At 31.9% G+C, this 14,109-nt stretch overlaps 1 protein-coding gene across 5 annotated transcripts in view; it reads right to left on the bottom strand.

The window, feature by feature from the left end:
* The window catches only part of Csmd3 (CUB and Sushi multiple domains 3), a 1,083,924-nt gene that overhangs the window by 19,105 nt on the left and 1,050,710 nt on the right, over positions 1-14,109 (bottom strand). For all 5 annotated transcript variants that reach the window (XM_005316223.4, XM_078016771.1, XM_040293722.2 and 2 more), the window contains 5 exons: positions 12,312-12,491; positions 10,635-10,808; positions 7,445-7,618; positions 6,446-6,519; positions 2,037-2,148 (listed from right to left, as the gene is read on the bottom strand). In XM_005316223.4, the coding sequence (XP_005316280.1) occupies positions 2,037-2,148; positions 6,446-6,519; positions 7,445-7,618; positions 10,635-10,808; positions 12,312-12,491 (714 nt within the window). The remainder of the gene's footprint in view (positions 1-2,036; positions 2,149-6,445; positions 6,520-7,444; positions 7,619-10,634; positions 10,809-12,311; positions 12,492-14,109) is intronic.

Genomic DNA, 14,109 nt, shown 5'->3' with positions numbered 1-14,109 from the left:
TTTAAGTTTTGTCAAGCTCAGGTTTTGCTTTCATTTGATTTGCTTGTGCAGTCCTGGGCATTGAATCCAGAGGTGTTCTACCACTGAGCTATATCCCCACATCTTTATTGTTGTTATTTCCCCTTGAGAGAGGATCTAGCTAAATTGCCCAGGCTTGTCTTGAACTTGCAATCCTCCTGCCTCCGTAGTAGCTGAGAATATAGATCTACACTATTATGACTGGCCCTAGCGTCCAGTTGTTTTTCTGTTTGTTTTATTTTCTTAGTTTAGAGAATATTATTTTATGATTTTTATGTATTTATTACAAATAATAAAATAGTTTCTAATTATAAATACAAGTATAGCTGATTATATTGCCTTGGTAGTAATACTTACCTATATAGAAAATACATTTTAACAACTTTTTAATACATGGATCATTCCTGGCCATATTGGGGTTCATATGCTAGAAGTACCATTTCATTCATTTAACATTTTGTCTCCTTTTTCTATTTTTCTTTCCACTGTAATTCTCTATTTTGAATCCACCATACCTCCCCCCAGTTTGACTGCTTTATGTTATAAACACCACTCTTTCTCAATCAGAAATACATTTTTATAAGAAATTTTCCTTCTTACATGGACAGAAGTTTTTAACATATTTTCATATGTATAGATATCCTTAAGGGTGGTCTCTGAGAAAAGCATTTTGTGGAAAAATTTATTTGGAAAAACAATATTTTCCACTTGTTTCCCAACAGAGGTTCATAATGCTATATATAATAGCTAACAATTTTTGCACCATGTGCTAAATATTTTGTTAAATAGTTTATATTTAATATAATTCAGTTAGTAAAATTACTTTATAATTTAATTACTTTAATACTCATGGAGTAAATATCAATAAGGATAAACAGAGTCTGCCTCTACTGCATTCTTTAGTCCCACATTATGCACATACTAGAAATGTTGAAATGCGAAGCTGTAACAGAAGCTATTAAACTTTATTTAAATTATTATATTCCAAACTTAGGTCATCAAAGAACACTGATTTACTGTAAAAAACCTAATATAGGACAGAAAAGCAATTATTCAGAGAATTTTTCCTTTAAGGAATTTTGCCATTTTAGTAAGTATAAGCCAACTATGGAAATAACATGATGTCTCACTAGAGTGTTATGCCGCTTCTAAGTAAGCCACTGGTCTGGAAGGGTCTTATGATCATTCAGGCAGTCCTGAAAAGGGCTAGAGGAAACACAGTGCTTCTCTGGGGCTTAAGCAAATCCTAGAATCTAAATACCTTCCTACTGAGTGTTTCTGCTCCAGCTTACTCTATTCTTTTCTCTCAAAAGACACATAATTTAAAATATTGGAGAGGATTTGAAAAGAGGGAACTGGAAGGAAAGAAGAGAGAAGAAGGTGACCATTTGAAATATATTTTAAATGGATTATCAGATAAACACTATTTGATGATCTTTGGCTTTGTTCTTATTTAATCCATTCAGCAAGTGCTCTAAACTTGAAATCAGTGACCACTGAGACTATAGCAAATCTTGAAATAGTTTTCAAATTTTACAAAGTATCCACGAATACTTTTTTTAAAATTGATGTTTCTAATTTCCTTTAGATTCTCAGAAAATCTTTCACAGGTGACTAAAAAACTAAGTCGATAGGTTAGAACATCTTGTATCTCAAACAATTTTAGATTGATAAGTACACATGTATGATACCCAAAATCATCACCTATAATCATCACCTATAATTATCAGGTGACTGAAACACAATTTAAAGAGCTATACCAAAAAAAAAAAAAAAGAAAGAAAGAAAGAAAGAAAGAAAGAATAAAGTAAAAAAAAAAAAAAAAGAAATTGCACTTTATGCCTTCTGATCTCTTTAGAAAGGCTCCTTCCCAATGGACACTGGGTCTTGACATGGTATTAAAATTACATACATAAAAACATCTTATAATAATATAAAATCAACTTCACACATTTATTATATGGAAGAAAAATATATATAAATTGTTACCCATAAGTATTATTTCTCTCAATACTTACGAATGCATTCAGGCTGAATCCCACTCCATGTGAGATCAGGGAGACAAGTGCGGGTTGTAGATCCTTGGAGCAAGTGTCCTTTTTTGCAGTGGAACTGTACAACACTTCCTACCTATAAGCATATTAAAGAGAAAATAACATGTCCCAATGAAATTTCAAACCCAGCAACAAAGAAAAACCTGCAGGTGAGAAAATACTTTGAGACAAAATTTTGTATGGTTGTGGTAAAAACAAAAATTTGAAATGTTTTAAAAGAAAATTGGTAAAATTCATGATTATGTTTACATGCCATCATGAAATATTTGAGTACCCAATAAGTACAAGGTGCCAAATTTTTGTTATAAGAATTTGAAGAAAATATTTGATATCCAAAGTCCACAAACTACATATAAATAAAAAGATAGACAGCAAAATAGGTAAAGATAAATAAAGATATGTAAGTTTAAACATAAAAATAACATCATAAGAGGTATATGTATTTTAAAGATGGTGAATACAAGAAGAGATCAGAGCAAATGTGGTTATTATTAAGGTTATGGTGATTTAGAAGTCATGCAATCTGTACTGTTTTTAAGGATGAGAAATTACAATAAATAAATAGAACAGTAGTTTTTAAAATGTGGTCTCCAGGCCAGTAATGTTATAAATATCAGACAGAAGTCTATTAGTCATGCAAGTTCTGGGGCATTACCCCAGATTCACTGAATCAGAACCTCTTAGGGTAGAGTCTAAAAATCTTATTTAACAAAAGATTTGTGTGATTTTAACGAACACTAGAATTTGAGAATGACTGAAATAAAACTAGAAAAGTCAAGAACATGATGAGAAAATAAAAATGCATATCATGATGAGGAAGTAAAAATGCATATCATCCATTTTAGGAAAAAAAGAGTACAGTTGGTCAGCTTGAATGGTTCACAAAGTAAGCAAGGAAGTTGGGGTGGAAGGGGCTGCATAAGGTGGATAGCAGTGAGATATAGCAAATAATAACCCCAGGGTACTGTAGACTTGGCTTTAATTCTGAATCTGATCTTACTTGAGTCAGTTTATCTCCCCTCTGAGATTTATTCTATTATCTATATATAATGATAGACAAAATAGGATATATAATCCAATTCACCCTGGTATAGAGTATGTTTGTAATAAATTCTAACTGTAATGATGAAGTCAGAGCATACATAAGAGTCAGTACTGAAGGGTCTCAAATGGCAGGCTATGGTATTTAGAAAAATGAAGAGCAGTAATTCTATTGATAATATTGGCACTACCATGGGAGGTTTGATTGTATGAAAGCTAAACTTATTCATGGCAGTGAGCCTGGGAAGGAAGTCATCAACTCAGAATATACTACAAGGAAAAAACAACAAGTTTTATTAAATGACTATAAGTGAAGGACAAGGTAAGTGATATTCAGGGTCTGTCACTTCAGACTGCCCCCAGCAAATGGAGTCTGAGAATGCTCAGTAGTTATGTCTTGACTTTAGACTCTGTTTTCACCCACTATTATGCATCAACTTTAGTCCTGAGCTTCCTAGTTTAAAAAAGTTAAAAACTTATGAGTTTATATTAAAAAATATAAGAATATTTCAATGGAAATATATTTTTAATAATTCATATTTATAATTTAAGGTAACAAAACACTAGTAACATGTTTACCCAATTACTTACATATTAATTTCAATTATATAGTGGACATCACACATAATTACAAATTGGATATTATTAGGTAATTTTATAGGGTTAAATACCTTATGGCTAAATATCTAAAGTATCAGATTTAAAATATTCCATAACAATACCTTTGTGAAAAAAAATTCTAAATTCAAATGATGCATATTCCATTGCCTAGAGTTCAATTTAAAGAGTGATACAGTTAATGAAATATGTAGATTTGGCACTTACTCCATAATTAATCTAGATGTTGTATCAATCATTTTGACAACTATTTCTTCCTAGACTCACTGCTACAACTATTCACTACTAATCTATTTTCAGTCAAAATTATTCCAACTTATAATATTTTGGGTACAAAAAACGCATTATGTTGAGTACATTTTTCAATTAGAGTTTTTATGGTCTCTAGCAAGAGGTGATATGTATTTATGTTAATAATTATATCTATATAAAATCTACTATGTAAATCTATATAAGCAAAAAGTGAAATTTTAAAAAATGGTTTGAGTGCCCCTATAATTATTAACTTTCTCTTGCCCATCCTTGCAGTGTGCTTAACATAGCTATAATTTTACTTTCTTACTACTGGCCACCTGATCAAACCAGGCTGAGTACACACTTGAGACATTCTCACTGTTTCTGAAAAGGTAGAACTAAGATTGTCACAATCACTTTCTCTGTATAGCTGAGATGTACATAGAAAGGATGCTGCCTTGTCCATATGGCCAATCTACAAACATAGAAAATGAGACAGATAAACTGAATGTAATGAAAACATTTGTTAATACTATCCAGTACCTAGATTCTGGATTTGCTGTTTCTCACCTGGATTACCTCTCTCTTGAGGATTCAAACATACCTGCACATGATTTATAACACCTTTTAGACTTAAGCTAGCTCTTCATAGATTTTTTAACTGCAAGCAAAAATTTCTCTGAACTTATACCTTTTGCTTATGAGACCAATGAAATCATATTCATTTGAAATCCACCAATAAATTGTTATTAGTTAGAATTACATATAATTTTAATTCGTGTTGGTTCGATACAGATTTAGCTAACATATGTAGTATGTACAAATTTATGTATACACCAAAAACATGCATGTAAGAAAGCTGATATCTCCAATTTAACATACTTGGTATATTTTTAATTTTAATAGACATTGATATAATTATAATAAATTAGACTTTATCATATTTGTAATCTAGTCTATTTGTATTGATCTAGGTAGAATCTAATGTTCTAGTAAATATTTGTTAGCCCAAATAATATATATTCAGGGTTAGGTAAAATGGTAATAAAACCTTTCAATGATTACGTAATAAAAATTTTTAAATGCAAAGTTAATTATTTTTTTTCAATTTTTTTGGCTAATTCTTTTAAAATCATTCATTTCCATTTCCATTATCTTAAATAATATGAGAAAGGGCTTATATTTTTCAGAAAACAGCCTGATTTTATGCATAGACATTATAGTAAGATTCCATGTTCTCCCAAGATATTGTCACTAACTTGCTCTGTGATCAAAGCAAAGTCACATTCTCTTTCATTTTCACTGCCTATATGATGAGAACTCATGTGTGTAGCTAGTTGTCCATTTTTCAGGATTTAGATCAATTGATAAAAACCTTTTATGGAGATATGGCTTTCTAAAAACACTGATATAACACAGACTAAGACATGTTTTTGCCCTTTTGTTATTATCTGGACCAGACTGAGGCAAACCAGAATTGGAAACACTATAAAATCAATGCTCACACTATGCCTGAACTGTAGATAAATGAAAACTATTTTTAGCAACAAAATATGGCACTTTAGATGAGCCCTTCCTTTAGAAATGGATGTTCTTCAGGTTCACACTGAATTTCACTCAAAATAGCACAATTTAGAAAACTCTGCAACACAAAGCAATTGGGTAATGTATAAATTGGCTATTTCCTTTTGGAATCTGTATGCACTTTGGCTCCCTTTAGACCTGTGTAACAGAAAACTTGCTGAATCTCTACATAAAATCTAAATTGGAAAAAGAAAAAAACAAGTAAGTCATCATCTGCACATTACTGGGCATGCTAGAGTATTTTAATACAACAATTCGACTTTGTGTTGTATAGTAATAGGGCATGATTAAAATATTTTCCAGAAATTTTCCACATCAATGTCAATGTCTAAAAAATATTTTAGTCTTATATGCAATAATTGTTTTATTAAATAACCATATCTCTACATTTACTATTGTCCCAGAAGTCTCTCCTTTAACCTCTTTCCTTTTTTTTTTAACCTTTCCTCACTATCTCTCCACAGAATTTACTCATTTACTCCTTCACTTATTCTTACTAATTATCCCTTCCATACTGTCTTGCTTATGGATTTTCTAATACTTGCTGCTATCTTTACTTTGTTTTCATTCTATCCTCATATTCACTCAGCCTTTTCTATTTTTTTTTTTAATTTTGTGGCCCTAAGGTCTAATCCAGTTCCTCACACATGCTAAGTAAGTGCTCTTCCACTGAGCCATATCCTTAGCACTCAGCATACTTTTTTGAAGCAGCTTTCCTTCTTCCTGATTTCCTTAACTCCCACTCTCTTGTTGCAGGTTGCCTTTTTCACATATTCATGAATGCAGATAAGCATGACACTTTCTGTTTGTGTCATCAAGATTATAAGCACCTGAAGCAAGGAAGCCTTTCTACCTAGTTTTATTCTTAAATAGAAATATCTATTTGAAGTACCCACTTGAAATCCAAACGTATTGTTCTGAGATCCATGCCGTGGCACTCCTGGGTTTTCGCATGAGGTACGGGTGGGTTCTAAAGTAAAGATTAAAAACATAATATTCCTTTAAAACTTATAATAGATACATTTCTCTCATACAAAACAATTTTAAGTCATCTGGGGTTTAATGAAAGTATCCTGAATAATAAAAAGAATATAAATCTAATAGCACTTCTCCATGGACATAATCCTGCTAATCTTAAAGCAAGAAATTCAGGTAGACTGCATTTGGCATTTATTATGTAATATTTGAACTTTGAACCCTTCTAATATTAAAAACACTTGACACTCAACTAACCCTGGAGATACAAAGTTAAGGAAAATAAAGGTTATGAAAGAAGTACATGTGCATAAAACATTTCCTCAAGGACCTTGCTAAGTTATGATTTCAGATAGAGAAATATTTTTTTTCTGAAAGAGTAAGTTATTTAAAGAAGCAGGATTTAGTAATTTGCACTTAACTGACATCTCTAGGATTCAGTTATAAGAATGGTAGAGCAGGTAGTCTCTCAGTTGCTTTGCATGACAGGTTATTTGGTTAGTATACCAAATGTGCCATTAAATGTTAGGATTACAAAAATGTATTTACAATCATTTTGAAATCCATATCTTTTGGATATTTTTGGAGCAAGTTTCATTTCGTATTAATATGCATAATTAGCTATAAATATATAAATAATTCATAGTATTTATTAATACCATTATTCTGAAAATTTTTTATTTTCATTTTACTGATATATAACAAAATTACTTCAAGTCTTTCTCTGGAAGTTTAAAGTGCTAAAAATAATAACATGTTCTACCAATATTCATTTTTAGAATCTTCTAATTGCTTCTATATTTTGTTTTTCATATTTTTTCATATTTAACTAAATGTAGATTTTAAAGAAAACCATAAATTATAACCATTTTCTATTAGTACCAAAATTACTAAGCATAGACGCCTTTAATGAATGTTACCTATACAGTGCGGTGATGAGCCACTCCACGTGCCATCGGCTTGACAAATCCTGGTGCTTGATCCCACTAATATAAAAGGAGAATTGCAGCTGAACGAAACCTCTGACTGGTATATAAAGCTTTTGCCTTCTCGTTTTCCTTGGGAAGGTATACCAGGGTCACCACAAAACTTGGCTAGAAGTTAAAATAAAGATATTTACAGCAAAAATTTAGAGTCAGGAGAATAAACAGTTTATAAAAATGATGACAACTCACAGAAATACTGCACAAGGGGGGCATATTGTCATAATATCCTAATTAAGGGGCTAGATCTACATAAATACATTGTGAATGAAAAACTCAGTATAATATTTAAATAATTGCATTCAGATATTTTTCTAGCATACTGCCTTCATAAATACTTTGTATCCTTGTTTTACATTGATGAGAATCAAATCACATATCTGTACTTATATGCTGGAAAGTTGGAGAATACTGAAAAGGTATGACTCTAGGTAGCTTTGTCACACCATAATGTTCCAGCTTGCTATTTACAACTATCCTTTTTTTTTTTTTTTTCAAATTGGGGATTGAACCCAGGAGCTCTTTACTACTGAAATATATTTCACATCCCTTTCTACTTTTTTATTTTGATACAGGGTCTCACTAAGATGCTTAGAGCCTCACTAAATTGCCCAGGTTGGCCTTGAACTTGCGAACTTTCCATTGTCCTGCAGTTGCTGGGATTTAGGACATGAGCCACTACTTTCAGCTTACAACCACCCTTTCACACATATCTATAAAAGATATGATTATTTGTTGTACTCTGAACACTTGAATCCCATATCCAAATATCCTATTCCCTTCCTCTTCAAAGTAAAGCTGAATATTTTTGAGAGAAATGAAGGCCATCAAAGTCCAAATTTATATGGAATTAAGAAATATCAGTGGTCTACAACAACTACTCTGAAAATGTAGTGTTTATTAGTCTAAACAAATAGACTACATGATTTCATTTACAATCTATTTATTACCTGCTAAAGACAAGTATTATTTTCAGTGGGTTTAGGCATTTGGACATATCAGTAAACAAAGAGTAAATAATCCTTTCCCTTATAGGGTTTAAAGTGAAACTAACAATAAACACATAAATAAGAAAGAAAGGTAGTATGTGGGAAGGCAATAAGCTCTATAAGAAAAAAATAGTTCAAGAGAAACCTGTCATGTCGGTATGTGTGTGCATAGTGGGTGGCAAGAAGTAGAGATAAATGTCCCATAAACTGGCAAAAAGGTATCTCACTAGAAAAGATAGGAAGAAAACAGTGTTCAGCCATGCTGATTCTCCAAGGGAGCATTGCATAGGGAAGAAACTAATGCCAAAGCTCTGTGCTAGGGCATATCCAACAAGCTGGACAAAGAATAAGAAAGCCAATATGATTGGACCAGCATGAGCCTGCAGAAGTGTAGTAGCATATAAGATCAAATCATTTAAGATCTAGTATATAACCCAGGCAAATATACCTACATCAAATGCTTTCAGTTCCTTTATTGTGGTCACACTTCACAATGTATGCTTTGTTATTTTATCCATTTTGAAATATACTCAATTTTTAAATGTGCAGATTCAGCACCTAAAAACTTATTTCCCTGTGAAGCAAAGAAAATAACCATATATTTTTCAGAGTAAGTGTTGCCTTAGGATTATTGTAGGCTGGGCAGTGTGAAAGAGTCTCTAACTGGACAGGCTACCTGACAGGAAAACAAGAAAAAATTAGGGATCCCAGGTCAACTGGTGTACATGCCTACCCTCATCATAGAATACCTTATTTTGGGGCTCACTATTCAAAGAACCTTCTCTGAAGTATTCTAAGATAAACCTACATAACCTTTATTTTCCTTAACTTTGTATCTTTCAAATCTCTTTTCTAACACCTTTTTTAAAATTAAAAAGAAAAGTAATTGGGCTGGGGCTGGGGCTCAGTGGAAGAGTACCTGCCTAGCATGTGTGAGGCACTAGTTTCAATCTTTAGCACCACATACAAAAATAAATAAAATAAAGACACGCTGTCCATCTACAACTACAAGAAAAATTTTAAAAATAAAAATTTTAAAAAATGAAAGTAATCATTGAATATATATGAAAACAAAACAAATTTTTCCAGAGTAAAGTAATACAAGTAAAATAATACAAACATTGGTTTATCGTGTTTTCTTTTAATTTTCACCATCGTTCAGGATATTATAAACTTTGCTGCATCCAAGCACTCTGGCAGCATAATCTCAATCCTGAAGGTTAGGAACCTTGTTTAATTAAATTTCGTACATCTAGCATATTTTGAATTTGTTGCATGCTTTCTCAGTGAATTTCATCAATGAGCATTTCAGCTTGGGCAATCATTTCTATCATTAAGTTATTTAATGGCCTGCTTCTGAAGTGTTTCTCTTGCATATTTCTATTGAATGATTAATCTCAGTATCTTATTTTTGTGCAATAAGAAAGAGAGGAGGGAGAGACAGCCAGAAAACTCAATTCTCCCCACTGTGTTATTCCATCAGTTTTCTACCTGGGGATTTTCATTTAAGTAAACCAAAGACTACTGATGTTGGGTTAACATCTAAGTAGGGTCTAACTGTCTAAAATACATGCTACAATAATTTATGTGTAACATAAATGTGATTTTTGTTTTGCTTTACATTCTTACAAATTAATCCTGAAATAATGCTTTTGGGGTATACAGTAATCTCTCTAAAAACAATGATCTGTAATTTCTATGCTTACCCTGTTAATTTTAGATGTACAAAAACAATTATTATCATGAGAACTTAATGTGAATGAACATGTAAAAGTGGCATAGGTTTATTGTGAAAATAGATTTGTGGATAGAAATTAAAAAGTAATCAAACGAGATAAATTGGATATAAATAAGAATCATTTTGCAGAAATAATCTAAGAGGGTCTGTGGGGAAATTTTGAAAAACATATTTTGAAAAGTTTATCAAAACAGTTAAGCCTAAGATATGAGGACAGACCAGAAAGAATACAATAAACATAAAAAGAGTATATAAAGAGTAGCTATGCTGGAAAATACTGACTTTTTAAATTTGAGTTTTAACTAAGCATTGGAGGGAGCTTAAAAACCTCATATCTGTTCTGGTAAATTTGAAGATTTGTCACTTTAACACATCATCATAATATGGAAATTATACTTACGTAAGCACTGAGGAACTTCTCCACTCCAGGTACCATTCCCTACACAGGTCAAAACAGCAGGAAAGGAAAGTTCATATCCTGGAGAACAGATGTAGCTAATACTGAAGCCCCAGTCGAAATTTGTTCCTTCCAGCCTTCCATTAGAGATCTGCGGTGGAGTTGGGCAGGTAACAGCTGCAATTACATTAAAAGTGATTAAGACACAGCTGTTGAAATATCCTGAGTGTAAAAACAATAAATAAATATCATGAGAGGAAGCATATGTGCTAATTTAACCTTTTGGAGGACAATGCTATGTGACATGTTTTATTCTCCTAGTAGTATTCCTGAAACATCCCTGAAATTAATCCCTTCAAGATGCTACTTTTTCTTGGCAAGATAATGGCTACTGGTTGTCAGAGATTCTTTTACAAAATAGCAAGCTTCCTGCCAATTAAGGAAAGGCTGTATACTACTACAACTGATAAATTATTGGTTTTATATAAAATTATTTTTCAAGACTTTTAGGCTAAAGAGCTTGGTGGTTTGGCTACGTATGTTATCAACATTGTAACTAAGGAATTTAGAAATAGTTATGTAGCAGTTGGGAAAGTAAAGATTACGTGTCTATTACAATAGTCAAATTGATTCCAATAACCACTTAACTAAAACCTATTATAGAATTTATAAATGCATTGCTAAATTTTTAAAAAATTTATTTGGTTTAAATTGTTTTAAGTTGTCCTCAAACAAAAGCAGGTTGATTAAGGTAGCGGAAAAGAAAGGGACAGGAGAGGTACCAATTTCAAGGCCTAAAAATGACAGTATTATGATGACTAGCAACATAAATAAATAATTTTTAAAGTTTATTAACAATGCAATTGCCAATTTGGATTAATGAATGTATAACTCATAAACTTGTCTGTTCATATATTTTTATTATACTAACTGTATATTTATAGTGATCCAATTCAGAAAGTGTATAATCCAAAATGTCAAGCACATCAAAACTATTATTTTTATTGCAAACTATTAATTCATAGACATGTACAAACATGCATGAATTATGAAATTCAACCATTATAAAACAATACAAATTGACACTGCATTCACAAATAATCATAAAAATTGGTGGAACTATTAGGAAAACATTTCCAGTGGATGAAATAAACAGCATATAGTAGCAAATCTAAATCCATATAGACAGAAAATAAATAATTAAATTTTGCATTCTTTGAAGAAACAAGTGCTCCCTTTTCTTAGAAGAATTACAGTTCTATAACTCAGCTGTTCCTATGTTAGAGAAAGTTTTTTCCCTCATCTTTAAATGACTTGACCCAAAGTGGCTTATTGGTTTACCAAATTAGTTATAATTCATTAAAGTTACATTCTTTGCAAAATATTCACCAATAAATATAAATAATAATGGTTGTTATATATCAAAGTACATTCTATTTGTGTTCTTTTTGTTGCATTCATTATCCACACTTACAATAAGATATAATGCTTTTTTTTCAAAATATCATTGTTAAATCCTGTATATTATAATAGGCTTTTAAAGAAAAATGTATACACCATTTCTTAGTACCATAAAAAAGAATGAAACTGAAAATTAAAAAAAAAACTGAATGCACTTTTTAAGTTAAGGAAATATGTGGTGGTTACCACTTGAAAATGTTGATAAAGTAATCATCATACCTCTACAAGTTGGCATTATTCCACTCCATGTGCCATTAGTAGTACAAGTCCTGACTCTGGAACCATTTAATTCCATCGTATAGCCTGGCTGGCACATGTAAGAAACATTTTGTCCAACCACATAATCATCACCATATCTCAATCCATTGGCTGGTATGCCTGGATCTCCACAACTGATGACTATCAGTATTGGATTAAAGGAACAGATGGTTAATGTGCATGTATTTAATGAAGAGAAGCAGTAAGCATATGGTACACTTAATACATAAGCAGGGGAAATTAGTTATCATTTTCATTTTTAACCATAAAACATAAGCATATTTAAACCACATACTGGCAGTTCTTGATTATGATCAGGTATGCTTATTAAAAATTCTATACACATGGTTCAGAAACTATCACTTAGAACCTTAAAAGTCTAGGTAAATATTCTATTACATGGTAGGGAATTCCAGTGCAGTAACCCTTTTTAACCTGCATTATATGACCTTAGAAAAACCATCTTATGGAATCAGATTTCTAACATAGTATCTGAAATTTTTACTCCTACATGTGTCTTGCTGTACTAAGAGCATGTTTTCCCCACAGCATCACTCAATTGGATATAGCAATAGATTTTAATCAAAACAATGCTAAATCCAAAAGAAATATTTTTGAATGAATATAAAATGTGAAATGATTACACATAGGGTAGTATGCCTGATTTGTACACTCAGTGGGCTCAAATTTTTAAAAAGAAAACATTACTCGTTTGGGGGAAATCAATTTCCCATTTCTAACAAATAATTATCAACCCAAGCAGAAGGCAACTCTCAAAAAATTGCAACCTCTACCCTAGAATGAACTTGCTACCTGAACTTGGATGGGTTTGAGGTCTTCCAATCCAAATTCTTCACCAATATTCCATAGTATTATCAACCTAATACAGGGACATTTCTGCCCTCAAGCACACCATGCATATACCATCTAACCCTCCACATTTGCAATCAACCCCCACTGGAAGGTAGGACAACAGAGAAGTGTGAACCTCTCTCTACAAATGACACAATCAATTAGCAGTGTTAAAAGCATTGACAGTCCCACAGCGAGAATGAGAATAGGGAGGCCAAGCAGGGTCAGGGCTACCAGGCTGTGAGGAGGCAAAGCCTATGACCTAACTAAGGAATACTGGGAGGCAGAGTGCTCATTCCAAGTTCTCAGCACATGTTCCATTGTCCCAGTGGAATTCAGTTATAAAACACAAATTCAAAGATAAAACTATTAAGAATTTAGGATGGCCATGAAAGAGCATTTTAGTTTCTAAACACAGGATCCTTCTAAGCATGAGATGATTATCAATTGCACTGATTTTTATACCCAAGTGTCACTGCATGTATAACATAATGATTTATTTATGACACTACCTAAAAACTTTCAAAAGATTTGAGAAACCTTAGAAAATACAAATAACACAAAATTCTATTTTAAAATGAAATATATCAAAGATTATGAATAAGTTACAAAAGTGCTAACTTTTTTGAGGCAAAAATTTTGAGTAAGATTTGGTCAACAAATTGGGTAAAAGTTTTTAGGCAACTAAGAAAAAGCAAAATACAAGTTATGGTTTTTATTTTCTGAAGATTAAAAACAATGCAATAGACTTGCCTTTTAATCTACCAAGCCTTTTTATTCTTAAAGGGTAAGTAATTTTCCCAGGTAAACTTAGATTATTATTTCTCCCTCTCTTTCCCACTCCCCTCCCCTCCCCTCCCCTCCTGTTCTCTTCTCTTCTCTCTCTCTCTCTCTCTCTCTCTCTCTC

The sequence above is a fragment of the Ictidomys tridecemlineatus genome, chromosome 7 (genome assembly GCF_052094955.1).
Source record: "Ictidomys tridecemlineatus isolate mIctTri1 chromosome 7, mIctTri1.hap1, whole genome shotgun sequence".
In the NCBI taxonomy this organism is placed as follows: Eukaryota; Metazoa; Chordata; class Mammalia; order Rodentia; family Sciuridae; genus Ictidomys; species Ictidomys tridecemlineatus.
The sequence above is the reverse complement of the archived record's forward strand: the minus strand, read 5'-3'. Positions and strand labels throughout refer to the sequence as shown.